Source organism: Papilio machaon, chromosome 18 (assembly GCF_912999745.1).
Source record: "Papilio machaon chromosome 18, ilPapMach1.1, whole genome shotgun sequence".
NCBI classification, from domain to species: Eukaryota; Metazoa; Arthropoda; class Insecta; order Lepidoptera; family Papilionidae; genus Papilio; species Papilio machaon.
In genome coordinates, this window is record NC_060003.1 from 5,258,251 (window position 1) to 5,268,903 (window position 10,653).

At 32.1% G+C, this 10,653-nt stretch overlaps 4 protein-coding genes across 4 annotated transcripts; 3 read left to right on the forward strand and 1 right to left on the reverse strand.

The window, feature by feature from the left end:
- The first annotated feature begins 48 nt into the window (after positions 1 to 48).
- On the forward strand, positions 49 to 1,441 carry LOC106721758 (transcription initiation factor TFIID subunit 12). The gene is made up of 3 exons (XM_045682233.1): positions 49 to 442; positions 910 to 1,102; positions 1,287 to 1,441. The coding sequence occupies exons 1-3, from the start codon at positions 227 to 229 to the stop codon at positions 1,412 to 1,414; spliced, it is 537 nt and encodes a 178-aa protein (XP_045538189.1). The 5' UTR covers positions 49 to 226; the 3' UTR covers positions 1,415 to 1,441.
- A 372-nt stretch (positions 1,442 to 1,813) lies between these two features.
- Positions 1,814 to 6,074, reverse strand: LOC106721759 (nuclear RNA export factor 2). The gene is made up of 11 exons (XM_045682326.1): positions 6,049 to 6,074; positions 5,885 to 5,975; positions 5,437 to 5,767; positions 5,244 to 5,361; positions 5,070 to 5,142; positions 4,685 to 4,825; positions 4,216 to 4,414; positions 3,619 to 3,809; positions 3,290 to 3,538; positions 2,459 to 2,574; positions 1,814 to 1,949 (listed from the first exon to the last, which is right to left on the reverse strand). The coding sequence occupies exons 2-11, from the start codon at positions 5,885 to 5,887 to the stop codon at positions 1,814 to 1,816; spliced, it is 1,557 nt and encodes a 518-aa protein (XP_045538282.1). The 5' UTR covers positions 5,888 to 5,975; positions 6,049 to 6,074.
- Positions 6,075 to 6,347: 273 nt separating this feature from the next.
- On the forward strand, positions 6,348 to 7,283 carry LOC106707704 (peptidyl-prolyl cis-trans isomerase FKBP2). Its single transcript, XM_014499108.2, has 2 exons — positions 6,348 to 6,611; positions 6,849 to 7,283. The coding sequence occupies exons 1-2, from the start codon at positions 6,432 to 6,434 to the stop codon at positions 7,104 to 7,106; spliced, it is 438 nt and encodes a 145-aa protein (XP_014354594.1). The 5' UTR covers positions 6,348 to 6,431; the 3' UTR covers positions 7,107 to 7,283.
- A 680-nt stretch (positions 7,284 to 7,963) lies between these two features.
- LOC106707690 (alpha-1,3/1,6-mannosyltransferase ALG2) lies at positions 7,964 to 9,601 on the forward strand. Its single transcript, XM_014499092.2, has one exon. The coding sequence runs from the start codon at positions 7,966 to 7,968 to the stop codon at positions 9,361 to 9,363; it is 1,398 nt and encodes a 465-aa protein (XP_014354578.2). The 5' UTR covers positions 7,964 to 7,965; the 3' UTR covers positions 9,364 to 9,601.
- The last annotated feature ends 1,052 nt before the right edge of the window (positions 9,602 to 10,653 follow it).

A 10,653-nucleotide genomic window follows, 5' to 3' on the forward strand; every position in this document is an offset into this window, starting at 1 on the left:
AACACACACGCTAACAATAATCTATGGTCCGCACTACGAAGTAGTTCCATACTCTTTGGAAATGAAAAAAGAAAAAACAAAATGACGTTTTACGTTGAAGAATATTTTGTGAAATTGTAAATATTTCATTACATGACGTATTAGTTCGAAATCTTACCAATTAAATATATTCATTTTAAATGTTAAGTTAGCAGGAAGTTTTATTTCATACACGTGTAAGAAAAGTATGTCAAATAATTCGATAGGCTCAAATCCAAGCATGCCTTCCATAGGGAATTTGAATCCGCAAAGTGCTATCCAATACGTTAACAACCCTCTGCAAAGCCCTCAAATACAAGCAACGTCAATACAAAGTTCGCCTTCTCAACACAGTCCGATGGGAACGCAATCTCAAGTTAGCGGGAAAGTCATTCAAGGCGGCGGCGGAGACCAACCACCGCAGGTGAGTTTTGTTATTTAGTTAGATCATACACTTTCTAAATGATTTGTTTTGTTAACATGATAAATAAAAATTTTGTAGCATTACAAATTTGCCCCAGTCATGTTTTTAATACATAAAGAAGTGTCACAAAGATGCTACAGTGGTAGCATCTTTGTCTAACAAACTAAAAGTTTTTATAGAAACACCTTCTTGTCTTCTATTTTCTTGACCCTTTCTTTTGTTTATATTGATGAGAATATTATTAGTTAAATTTACATGGTGTAGGTTAACACTTTGTCCTAAATACTTACTTCAATAAAAAAAATATTGTTCATTCCAACTAGGAACAAGTTATAATTCTAGTTTGCCTTATTTTTACCTTTTTCTTCTTTGAGCATATAATTACTATATCTTCGTCATATTTATGGTGTGAAAGTATACATTCTTTAATATTTTTATGCTATCTTATTATGAATAAATTATTTCAGATTGTAAATAAACCCCGTCTTCAAGAATTGGTAAGAGAAGTTGACCCAACAGTACAATTAGATGATGAAGTAGAAGATTTGATGTTACAAATGGCTGATGACTTCATTGACACGTCTCTTGGCACTGCCTGTTCATTTGCGAAACATAGACATTCTTCTAATGTTGAGCTTAAGGATGTACAATTACTTTTAGGTATGAATACACACACACAGAAATAACATATATAAAGTTGTGTATTGTTTGAAAAAATCATATATGGCCTCTATGAAAAACTTTTTTTCGTTTATGCCGCAGTAAATTAAATTACAAAGTAAAAAATACATTGCCAATCTTAACCATTTTATTCCTGCCCTTGTTTATTCATTATTTTTTGCAGAACGCCAATGGAACATGTGGATACCTGGTTTTGGTAATGACGAGCTCCGACCTTACAAAAGAGCTGCCATCACAGAGGCCCACAAACAAAGAATGGCTCTGATAAGAAAAACTAGTAAAAAATACTAACATAGGCTGTAACTAGTATTAAGGTATGGGTATTGTAAATAAATGAAAAAAATCGTTTTCTAAAGTTTATATGTTGTTTTTTTATACCAACATATTAAGTGATATAATATTATATCCTAAAAGTGGGTATTCCATTGTCAAAACATTAATACAGTATAACCTGGATAAGCGAGAAACCTCTACAAGTTCTATAGTCCCAACAGATAATCTGCATAAGCGAGAAAGTCTGATATAGCGGTCCTTTGAAAAACTTATTGTATCTCTAGGATTATATATAAAAAAGTAGAATTTTTTTTTTTAAGAGTTGTCCCGGCAATTGAATTTCGTGGTTATATATAATTTTACTATCTATGTTAAATAGAAAACAAGAATATATGTTTTAAAATATTCTTTATTAATTTAGTCCATTTCTGATGATACATCCGAAAAACTATTATCTTCCTCCATATCTTCACTGCAAATGATATCATTCCTTATGTCATCAATAACTTCCTTTAAAGCAAGATTTATGTTCCAATTGTGGGCCTTCAGTCGCCTGCATAGAATAACATTTCAATAAGCATAAGTAACATTAAAATCTATTTAAAAAATACTACGCAATGCAATTCTGGGTCCTGGGTTTAATTTTCAAAGTTTCATAGCAATGGAAAATACCAAATATTACATACTAGCTTTTACCCGCGACTTCGTCCGCGCGGAATAAAAAAAAATGCATACAAGATAAAAAAGTTCCTATGTCTGTCTCCTAGTTCTAAGCTACCTCCCCATCAATTTTCTGCTAAATCAGTTCGACCGTTCTTGAGTTATAAATAGTGTAACTAACACGCCTTTCTTTTATATATATAAAATTTATTGTCAATGGGTTACATTAAAACATCTTAAATAGCATACAGGTGCTATAATCAACTAGCAAATTTCAAGCATTAGTTTATGATCACAAGTTATTCTATATTTTTCAATGATTTCTTCATATTATGTCTAATTATAAGCTGATAATGTTTACAAGACATTGGATAATATAATAGAAAAAAAATATTACCTTACCTTTCTACTTCAGATTTCTTCAACATTGTTAAATGTTTGAAAGCTTTACTTATTGATTTTATTTCAGCTTTATCAGGATTTATAAGGCTTAAGTTATTCATTTTTCTTATAGGAAACTAAAATGTAAATAATAAGTATAAATAACATCAGATAATGTTTATATAAGGATGTAAGTGGCTCAAGGGTTAAGCACTTGACTTGCAATCTGCATGTCCTGGGTTAGAATCCCATCATGTACCAATGTGTTTTTCGATTTACATATGTACATTTATCCAGCACATATCTGAGAAGAAATTCAATGATATGTGTGAAGTCAACCCGCACTTGGCCAGCATGGTTGAGCTATGGCTTAGTCACCCCTAACTTGGGGTAGGCTCTGAGCCCCTCAGTGGGGACGTATAGTGCACTGATGATGATGATGAATGTTTATATAATTTATTTAAGACCTTTCTTCAATACAATATATAGCTTTTTTTATTCTTCATGGGTAGTTTGCAAACTCATGGTGAACTTAAGTATTGTACTATTTCCATTGGCCCGATCATAGGACTATATAGAGATTACACTTGGTTTGAAATAGTTTGTGATTATTTCTATTTGTCACAATCATTTCAGTAGTTTATATTTTAATTTATAAACTAACTAGCTGTCGCCCGCGACTCCGTCTACGCGCAGTTAAAAAAAAATTAATAGGGGTATGAAAAATAGATGTCCGATTCTCAGACATACTCAATATGCTCACAAAATTTCATGAGAATCGGTCAAGTCGTTTCGGAGGAGTACTGGAACGAACATTGTGACACGAGAATTTTATATATAAGATTGATTTACCTTAAAACTATTATCTTTTCTTTCTCTTTCCGCTAATGATATACTGAACATTTCATTTGTAATGTGATATAATGATACGCCGTTTGCAGTATGTATATTAAAAATGAATGTCCTTCTGAATTGCAAGTAGTTTTCAGATATGTTTTTCTTATTGTCTGCATCACCTGTGTAATTTTCTTTGTAGATTCCATCCAAGACTTGATTCTGTTCTTTATATATACCATCTATAACTAAAAGCATCTGTCCACTCTGTAATTAATGATTTTAATTTAAAAAATAATTTCAGTAATTAACACTTTGTGCCACTGACACTTGTAGAGTACACTTACATCATGTTTCAAAACATCTACATTGAATGTGTTTACATCATGTGTAGACTCGGGAAATTGCTCAAATAAGTTTGTAATGCTATTCCTACTTCTAAATATACACATTTTGTTTTCTGTTCTTGCCCTTTTAATAGGATGCATGATGTTACGTACACATTTAGCGTAGTGTGGCATTGCCAAATCTTCACAATCTGCAAAAAAAAAAAATTAATTTTGTTAGCTAAAGATGTGATTATTAATTTATAAAGAAATATCAAATTATAGTGTAGTGATGGCAGTATCTAAATCAAGTAGAGACAGATACCTAATTTGTACATTATCTTCTATGCTTTTTTTTCTTAATAAGTTGGAAAGAGGATATAATGCGTAGATATATTTACAGTCAAACCTGGGTAAGTGAAAGCTCTATGAGTGAGAATCAATGTCTGATCCTGATGATGACCTCCATAAGCGAGGAAACTGTTGAGAGAAAAACCTCTATAACAAGGAATAAAGCTTGAACTCTCGATTATCCAGGTTCGATTATATTTCAATCTGTACCTTCCTCTGTCAATCGTAGGTAAAAAATGCATTGCAATCGTAAAAATAAAAACTCACCAGAGAAATCAGTGGAGATAGTTAATACAGCATTCATATCATAAAACATATTAATCTTCGTACGTGGCATTGAGTCGTAATGATTAAAATACATTGTAACAAATTTTTCGACCACCATTTTGGTTTTCTTTTGCGCTGTTACTACAAAGTGTTTGAATATAGGGTAAATGATACCATGTTGATTTATTCTCACTCCATCCTAGAAAAATATATGTTGGTTACATAAATTTGTACTAAAAAATTACATAAATGTATACTAATGGGCCACGTACAGGTCGACGCAGCGTGGACAGGCCTCCCGCAAGATAGACCGATGATCTGGTCAAGGTTGCGGGAGTATCCTGGATGCGGGTTGCACAGGACTGATCTTTTGGGGAGGTATATGCCCAGCAGTGTGCATTACGAGGCTGAATGGATGGATGGATACTAATGTTGAGTACATATTTTAAACCTAATTTTTATTACTTACTAATTCCAATAGCCTAGGAAATTTGATAAGAATCTTTTTAATGTAATCATTGATTTCCAATTCTTCACATAATGGATTTCCTTCTAACCACAGGTACTCTACTTTACTACCCACTCTGAACTGTTCTTGAACTGATGGAATCTGAAATATAAAAACGTATTTAATGAAATAATTTACATTATACATACTTTGAAACACAGAACAAAGATAGTGTAACCGCACGCAACACTGGTGTTCCTAGGTGACACATGCCAACAAGCATACATTCAGTGCTCTGTGACTTTTAAAGAATTTGAAAAATATTTTTTCGTTTGCAAGCCTAACATAAGAGCATGTAGTATTTACACTAAAGAAAACCACATAGTGTTGTAAAAGAATAACTTACATTATTATTACTCAAATTGAGTCCAATCATGTCTCCCCTAGTAAAGAAATTCAATATTTCTAATGGTACTTGACTGAAAGGAATTCAAACTTCATATTATTTATGACTAAGGATTTAAATAAACCAAAAATTACTTTATAATTAATAAAATTATAAAACATGAATGGTGCATACTTTAACTGGTTATTGCTCAGGTTCAGCATTTTCACATCACGTCCCATTCTTAACATTAGTATTTTAAAATTTGCTAAAAGATCCAGTTTATAAAAATTTATTTTTCTTTTGGAAAATTCTGTAAAATTATGAAAACATTATATGGCGTTGGGAGATAAATTTAAACAACCAGAAATATTTTTAATATACAAACCTGGATCATTACAAAAATTTGACAAATCTAATTCCATTTTATTATTAAATCTATTGCTTACAACTGAAGATACAATCTCCTCTATTGTAGTTCTGCTCTCAAAGCAATCTGATGATGACTTATCATTAAAAAGTATGTCAATATTAAACATGTTTCGTCTGTATGGAAACATGAAATCCATCTTGACTATTTTCGTGACAAAACTAAGGCTGCTGGTGTAGAAGGAACTGATGTTTTGTTTTGATACATATTCAACAGGAACAAATAAAACATTGTAGTATTCATTGATTGTGTTATAGAGTTGCACATCATCTTCCATCCAGTTATGGACCTAGATAAAGGAATAATATCAGTGATCAAAGATACAAAAATAGTATGAACATACTTAGGCTAGAAAATCGCAAATCAAAACTTCACCATCTTAAGTATCATTCATGAATAAACTCACCATAACTTTATGAAAGGAATGATTAAGGGACTCTTCATCTCTTGCCAATAAATTTTCTAAATAGTCAATTACATCTTTAGTAGCAGACACTCTGTTTAAAAGAAATTTACGATAAAACAAATTTTTAGACATTTTCTCACAAGCAAAATTGTTTATTTACTAACCAGTGGAAGTGGTTTGACTTGAAACCACGCGACACCTGACATTTGACAGATTGTTTTGAAATTTGGTCCACATTCTTGTAAGAATTTTTTAAAACATGTTTTATGTGCTTTGCTTATATTGGTAGGCTTAAGTTATAAACAGGATTTATTATTTTAAGATATGAAAACATAATTATGCACACCACGTTAAATGTTAGTTTTCCTTGATTTTTTTATCTACAGTTTCATTTTAGTAGTCGAGTCACAACTGTCACATATGCTGATTAGCCCCGTTATACCACAACTGTTATTTTATAGAATTTCACTCAGAATTCAAGCTTTTGAACTTGAATTGTGCCTAATTTTAAATAATAAGCTAGGCCAAAAAATATTATTTCATTACAATGAAGACTGCAATAGCTAATGTTTTCAAAATACTCCTTTTCGTGTTAATTTTCATGGGTTTTATCTCTGAGGTGGTTATCGGTAATTCCTCAAAAAAGTTGCAGATTGGAGTGAAAAAGAGACCATCAGAGTGTCCAATTAAGAGCAGAAAAGGAGATTTGTTACATATGCATTACACAGTATGTATTCTACTATAAATTTTTGAGTTAAATTAAGTTGAATTAATGTGAAATTTATTTCTTGGCTTACTAAAAAGAGGAGAAATATAATAGGAATTACTGGTACATATTGAAGTTGAAGAACAAAATCCAATTCACAAAATAATCTTTTAATTCTATTTTATATACTATTATAAAATTATAAATGTTGATTGTTACAAATGTCTTGTATCCTAAAAAAATATTAATATATTTCAGGGTACATTGGAGGATGGTACAGAATTTGACAGTTCTTTACCTCGTGGAAATCCTTTAACTTTTACTCTAGGCTCCGGGCAAGTTATCAAAGGCTGGGATCAGGGTCTGATTGGCATGTGTGAAGGGGAACAAAGAAAGTTAGTTATTCCACCAGAGTTAGCTTATGGTGAAAATGGATCACCACCTAAAATTCCAAAGTCGGCAACATTAACATTCCATGTGGATCTCGTCAAAATAGAGAGAAGAGATGAGCTCTAAGTAAAGACAAGAGAGTATTTACATCTAGATCAATTTTAGAATGCTAATGCTTTTTTTCATATTCCATTTCTAGTTTAAGTTGAATGTAGATGGAAAGAAATTGTGACCTTAATTAATTATGACATGATTTGTTCAAAATTAAGGCATCAAATAAAACCAATAAACTTTGTTCTTTACATTTGCAAATATTTATTTACAAACTAGCGGTTACCTGCAACTTTGTCAGTGTGTAATTTTAAAATAGTAGCTTTAGTTACTCAAACATACACCAACTACTTTCTAATAAAAGTCTTGCTAAAATCATTCCAGCTGTTTATTTGCAGAATATGGATTTTTGTTTTGGATATTACATACACTTGAATTTATTAATATACATAGATTAATGAATACAAATTGTTGGAGTTGGTACATGGAAGAAAAATTATGGGCAAAACTATTAGATGTGATTGGGTTTTTAAGTTTTTCTGTCTATGTATCTTAATAATGGTTAATTCATGTGGTTATTACTTTTGTATGATAAACTTAGCTTAAAACTGGAGCATGTATTTTAATAATTTCACAAATAAAAAAAATTTACAATTTCAACCGATGGTTTCGGAAAGCAAAGAGTATGTAACTTCTTCGTAAAGTTTGGTTCGAAAGGTTTTATTTTTCAATACGCCACCATACGCTTCATTTATTAACGAGAAGTTAATTGTAAGTAAGATAAACTAAATCTATGTGTCGCAACTGGTTTCGTCACTGATCTGTAATAAATAGGCTAGTAAATTTCGCGAATGTGGTTTTAATATTTTTTTCAATTTATAAATTCTGTGACGTTTTTTCCCGAATTTCGTTTCATTTTCTTTGCCAAATTTTGATGCCAAGCAACTGTCAATGTCAAAGCAACATTAGTGACATTTGTTATGCCGTGTTTGTTAATATTTTTTATTTAAGGATCAGTGTGTTTTATAGATTTTCAATCTATTTCATCTTAGTTGTTATTATAAAAATGGTGAAAATAATTTTTCTTCATCCGGACTTAGGTATAGGTGGGGCTGAACGTCTCGTGTTGGATGCCGCATTGGCCTTCAAGAGCAAAGGACACGAAGTCGCTTTCTACACTAATCATCATGACCCTACTCATTGTTTCGCAGAGACGAGGAACGGTACATTTCCTGTAACAGTCGTGGGCGATTGGATTCCTCGTTCTATTTTCGGTAGGTTCAAAGCGGCGTGTGCGTATGTTCGTATGGTATATGCTGCAGTATATTTAGCCTGGTATGTAATACCAGTGGAAGAACCGACTCTGATATTCTGTGACCTCATATCACTGTGTATCCCTTTCCTGAAAATGGCCAGAGGACCTTTTAGAATAGTTTTCTATTGTCACCACCCTGACAAACTTTTGACTTCGGAAGGAGGATTCTTGAAAAAATTATATCGAGCTCCATTAAATTGGTTAGAAGAACTAACAACAGCTCGAGCTGATAAGGTTCTTGTGAATAGTAAGTACACAGCTAGAGTGTACCAAGATGCATTTCAAAATATCAAAGACATGCCTGATATATGTTACCCATCAATCAATACTGATTACTTTAATACTACTGTACCAAAGCCATTAAAAGAAGTTGTTCCAGTGGGATTAGATAAGTTCATTTTCTTGTCAATAAATAGATATGAGAGAAAAAAGAATCTGCAATTGGCCTTAAAAGCATTGGAGTATTTAAAACATGTATTGAGTGAGTCTGATTGGCATAGGGTACATTTGATAATGGCTGGTGGGTTTGATCCCATTAACTTAGAGAACATGGAGCATTACATTGAATTGACTGATCTGGTTGCTGAATTAGATATTGAAGATAAAGTCACATTTATGAAATCTCCAAGTGATGCAGAAAAAGTTTCATTGCTTTATCATTGTAAGGCTTTAATTTATACCCCATCTAATGAGCATTTTGGTATTGTACCACTGGAAGCTATGTATTACAAGAAGCCGGTGATAGCAGTCAACAGCGGTGGTCCTACAGAGACCATAGTGAAAGATGTTACAGGATTTTTATGTGAACCAACCAGTGAATCCTTTGGTAGGGCAATGTGTAAGCTTATCTGGACCCCAGATTTGGTAGAGAAGCTAGGAGAAGCTGGTAGGAAGAGGTTTGAGACTAAATTCTCTTTTGATGCATTCACTGATCAGTTAGATGGAATTCTGACAAGGGAGAGGCAGATTATCTCTGAAGTGCGAGCCATAGAGTATGAACAGAGAAAAAAGAAATAACATACTGCTGACGCTCCTTCAATATTTGATATTGTTTGAGTGTTACTTTTCATGCTACAAAACATTTGGTTAGTAAAAGGACTAAAGGACTGGTAATTATTATTATTATTTCTTACAGTAGAGATGGTAAGGATTTGGTGAAGCAAAAAAAAAATTGTTGATCTCTTTAATTTTGTTGTATACATGTAATATATGAAAGTGTGTATATGTATCCTTCTAAGTTGTATATTAATTAGAGCACAGGTGGGCACAGTTAATCGAAAAGTTAACTTCGTTAATCGTTAATTCGTTAACTAAAAAATTAACTTCGTTAATCGTTAAAGCGTTTAATTCTCGAAAATTTAACGCAAGTTAAAGTTAATCGTTAACAGTTAACCATACCAAAATTATACATACTAATTTTACACTTATTGTGGCGACACTTGTTTAAAATAGTAATTTGACTATACATTCTATAACACATTAGTATTAGAGACAAGTATGAATGCATTATAGTATATTTCATTACGAGTGCGGAAAGCCTGTCATTGCAAAGAGTTCCGACAAATGTCTAACCGAGCCGAGGCGCAGCCGAAGGTGAGGATTGACAGTGGGAACAAGTTGTAATGACAGTTCCGCACGTGTACTAAACATCTATTTTTAATACAGTTGCGAAAAAATGAAGCAATTTAATAGAATAATAAAAACGCAATAAACTCAACTAACTAAAATGTTTGAAAAATGGCGCCAACCGTAAAAGAATACAAACAGAGATTTTGTTTTGTTTTCTTCACCCATTCTGGGTAGGCAAAGGGAACTATGCCCAAACGGCCAAGTCTTCAGTAGATTATTTTTATTGAAATGAAATGAAAATGAAATTTAATGAAATTAAATAAAATGAAACCTTACCTAATTCATTGAATCAAATCATTAAATCTGATATTGTAACAAATTAGGAGCTTCTTTTTAGAAATATTTGCATGAATCATAAAAACTTCAATGATTATTTTTTTTGTAAAAACTTCTTGGTTGGTTTTTTCTTTATAATAGACATTATTTTGACAGTTGGGAAAGAGAAGGCACGAGTTTGGAAAAGATAAAGAAAAAGTGTTTTAAAACAGTTGCTCAAAAAGTGGCGTATTGCAGGGACGAAGAGCGTTCGGAATTTGGGCTATTACATAATCTTGCTTTTATATACTCGTAATGAAATATACTATTTCAAACCTTCTTTTGATTTTGTCCTGTTGGTCACGTCTTTCCCGGACGCTCTGATGCATCACACTTGCACGCGAACTTCACATATATCAATTA

Bases quoted from the DNA above. Each gene is read 5' to 3' on its own strand.
- LOC106721759 (XM_045682326.1), bottom strand. The intron at 5,362-5,436 runs GTTTGTATATTA...ATAATTTTACAG, and splicing joins AAATTTTTGTAATGATCCAG to AATTTTCCAAAAGAAAAATA. The intron at 5,143-5,243 runs GTATGCACCATT...AATTCCTTTCAG, and splicing joins CTGAGCAATAACCAGTTAAA to TCAAGTACCATTAGAAATAT.
- LOC106721758 (XM_045682233.1), top strand. From the start codon at position 227: ATGTCAAATAATTCGATAGGCTCAAATCCAAGCATGCCTTCCATAGGG. The intron at 443-909 runs GTGAGTTTTGTT...AAATTATTTCAG, and splicing joins GCGGAGACCAACCACCGCAG to ATTGTAAATAAACCCCGTCT. The intron at 1,103-1,286 runs GTATGAATACAC...TATTTTTTGCAG, and splicing joins GGATGTACAATTACTTTTAG to AACGCCAATGGAACATGTGG.
- LOC106707704 (XM_014499108.2), top strand. From the start codon at position 6,432: ATGAAGACTGCAATAGCTAATGTTTTCAAAATACTCCTTTTCGTGTTA. The intron at 6,612-6,848 runs GTATGTATTCTA...AATATATTTCAG, and splicing joins TGTTACATATGCATTACACA to GGTACATTGGAGGATGGTAC.
- LOC106707690 (XM_014499092.2), top strand. From the start codon at position 7,966: ATGCCAAGCAACTGTCAATGTCAAAGCAACATTAGTGACATTTGTTAT.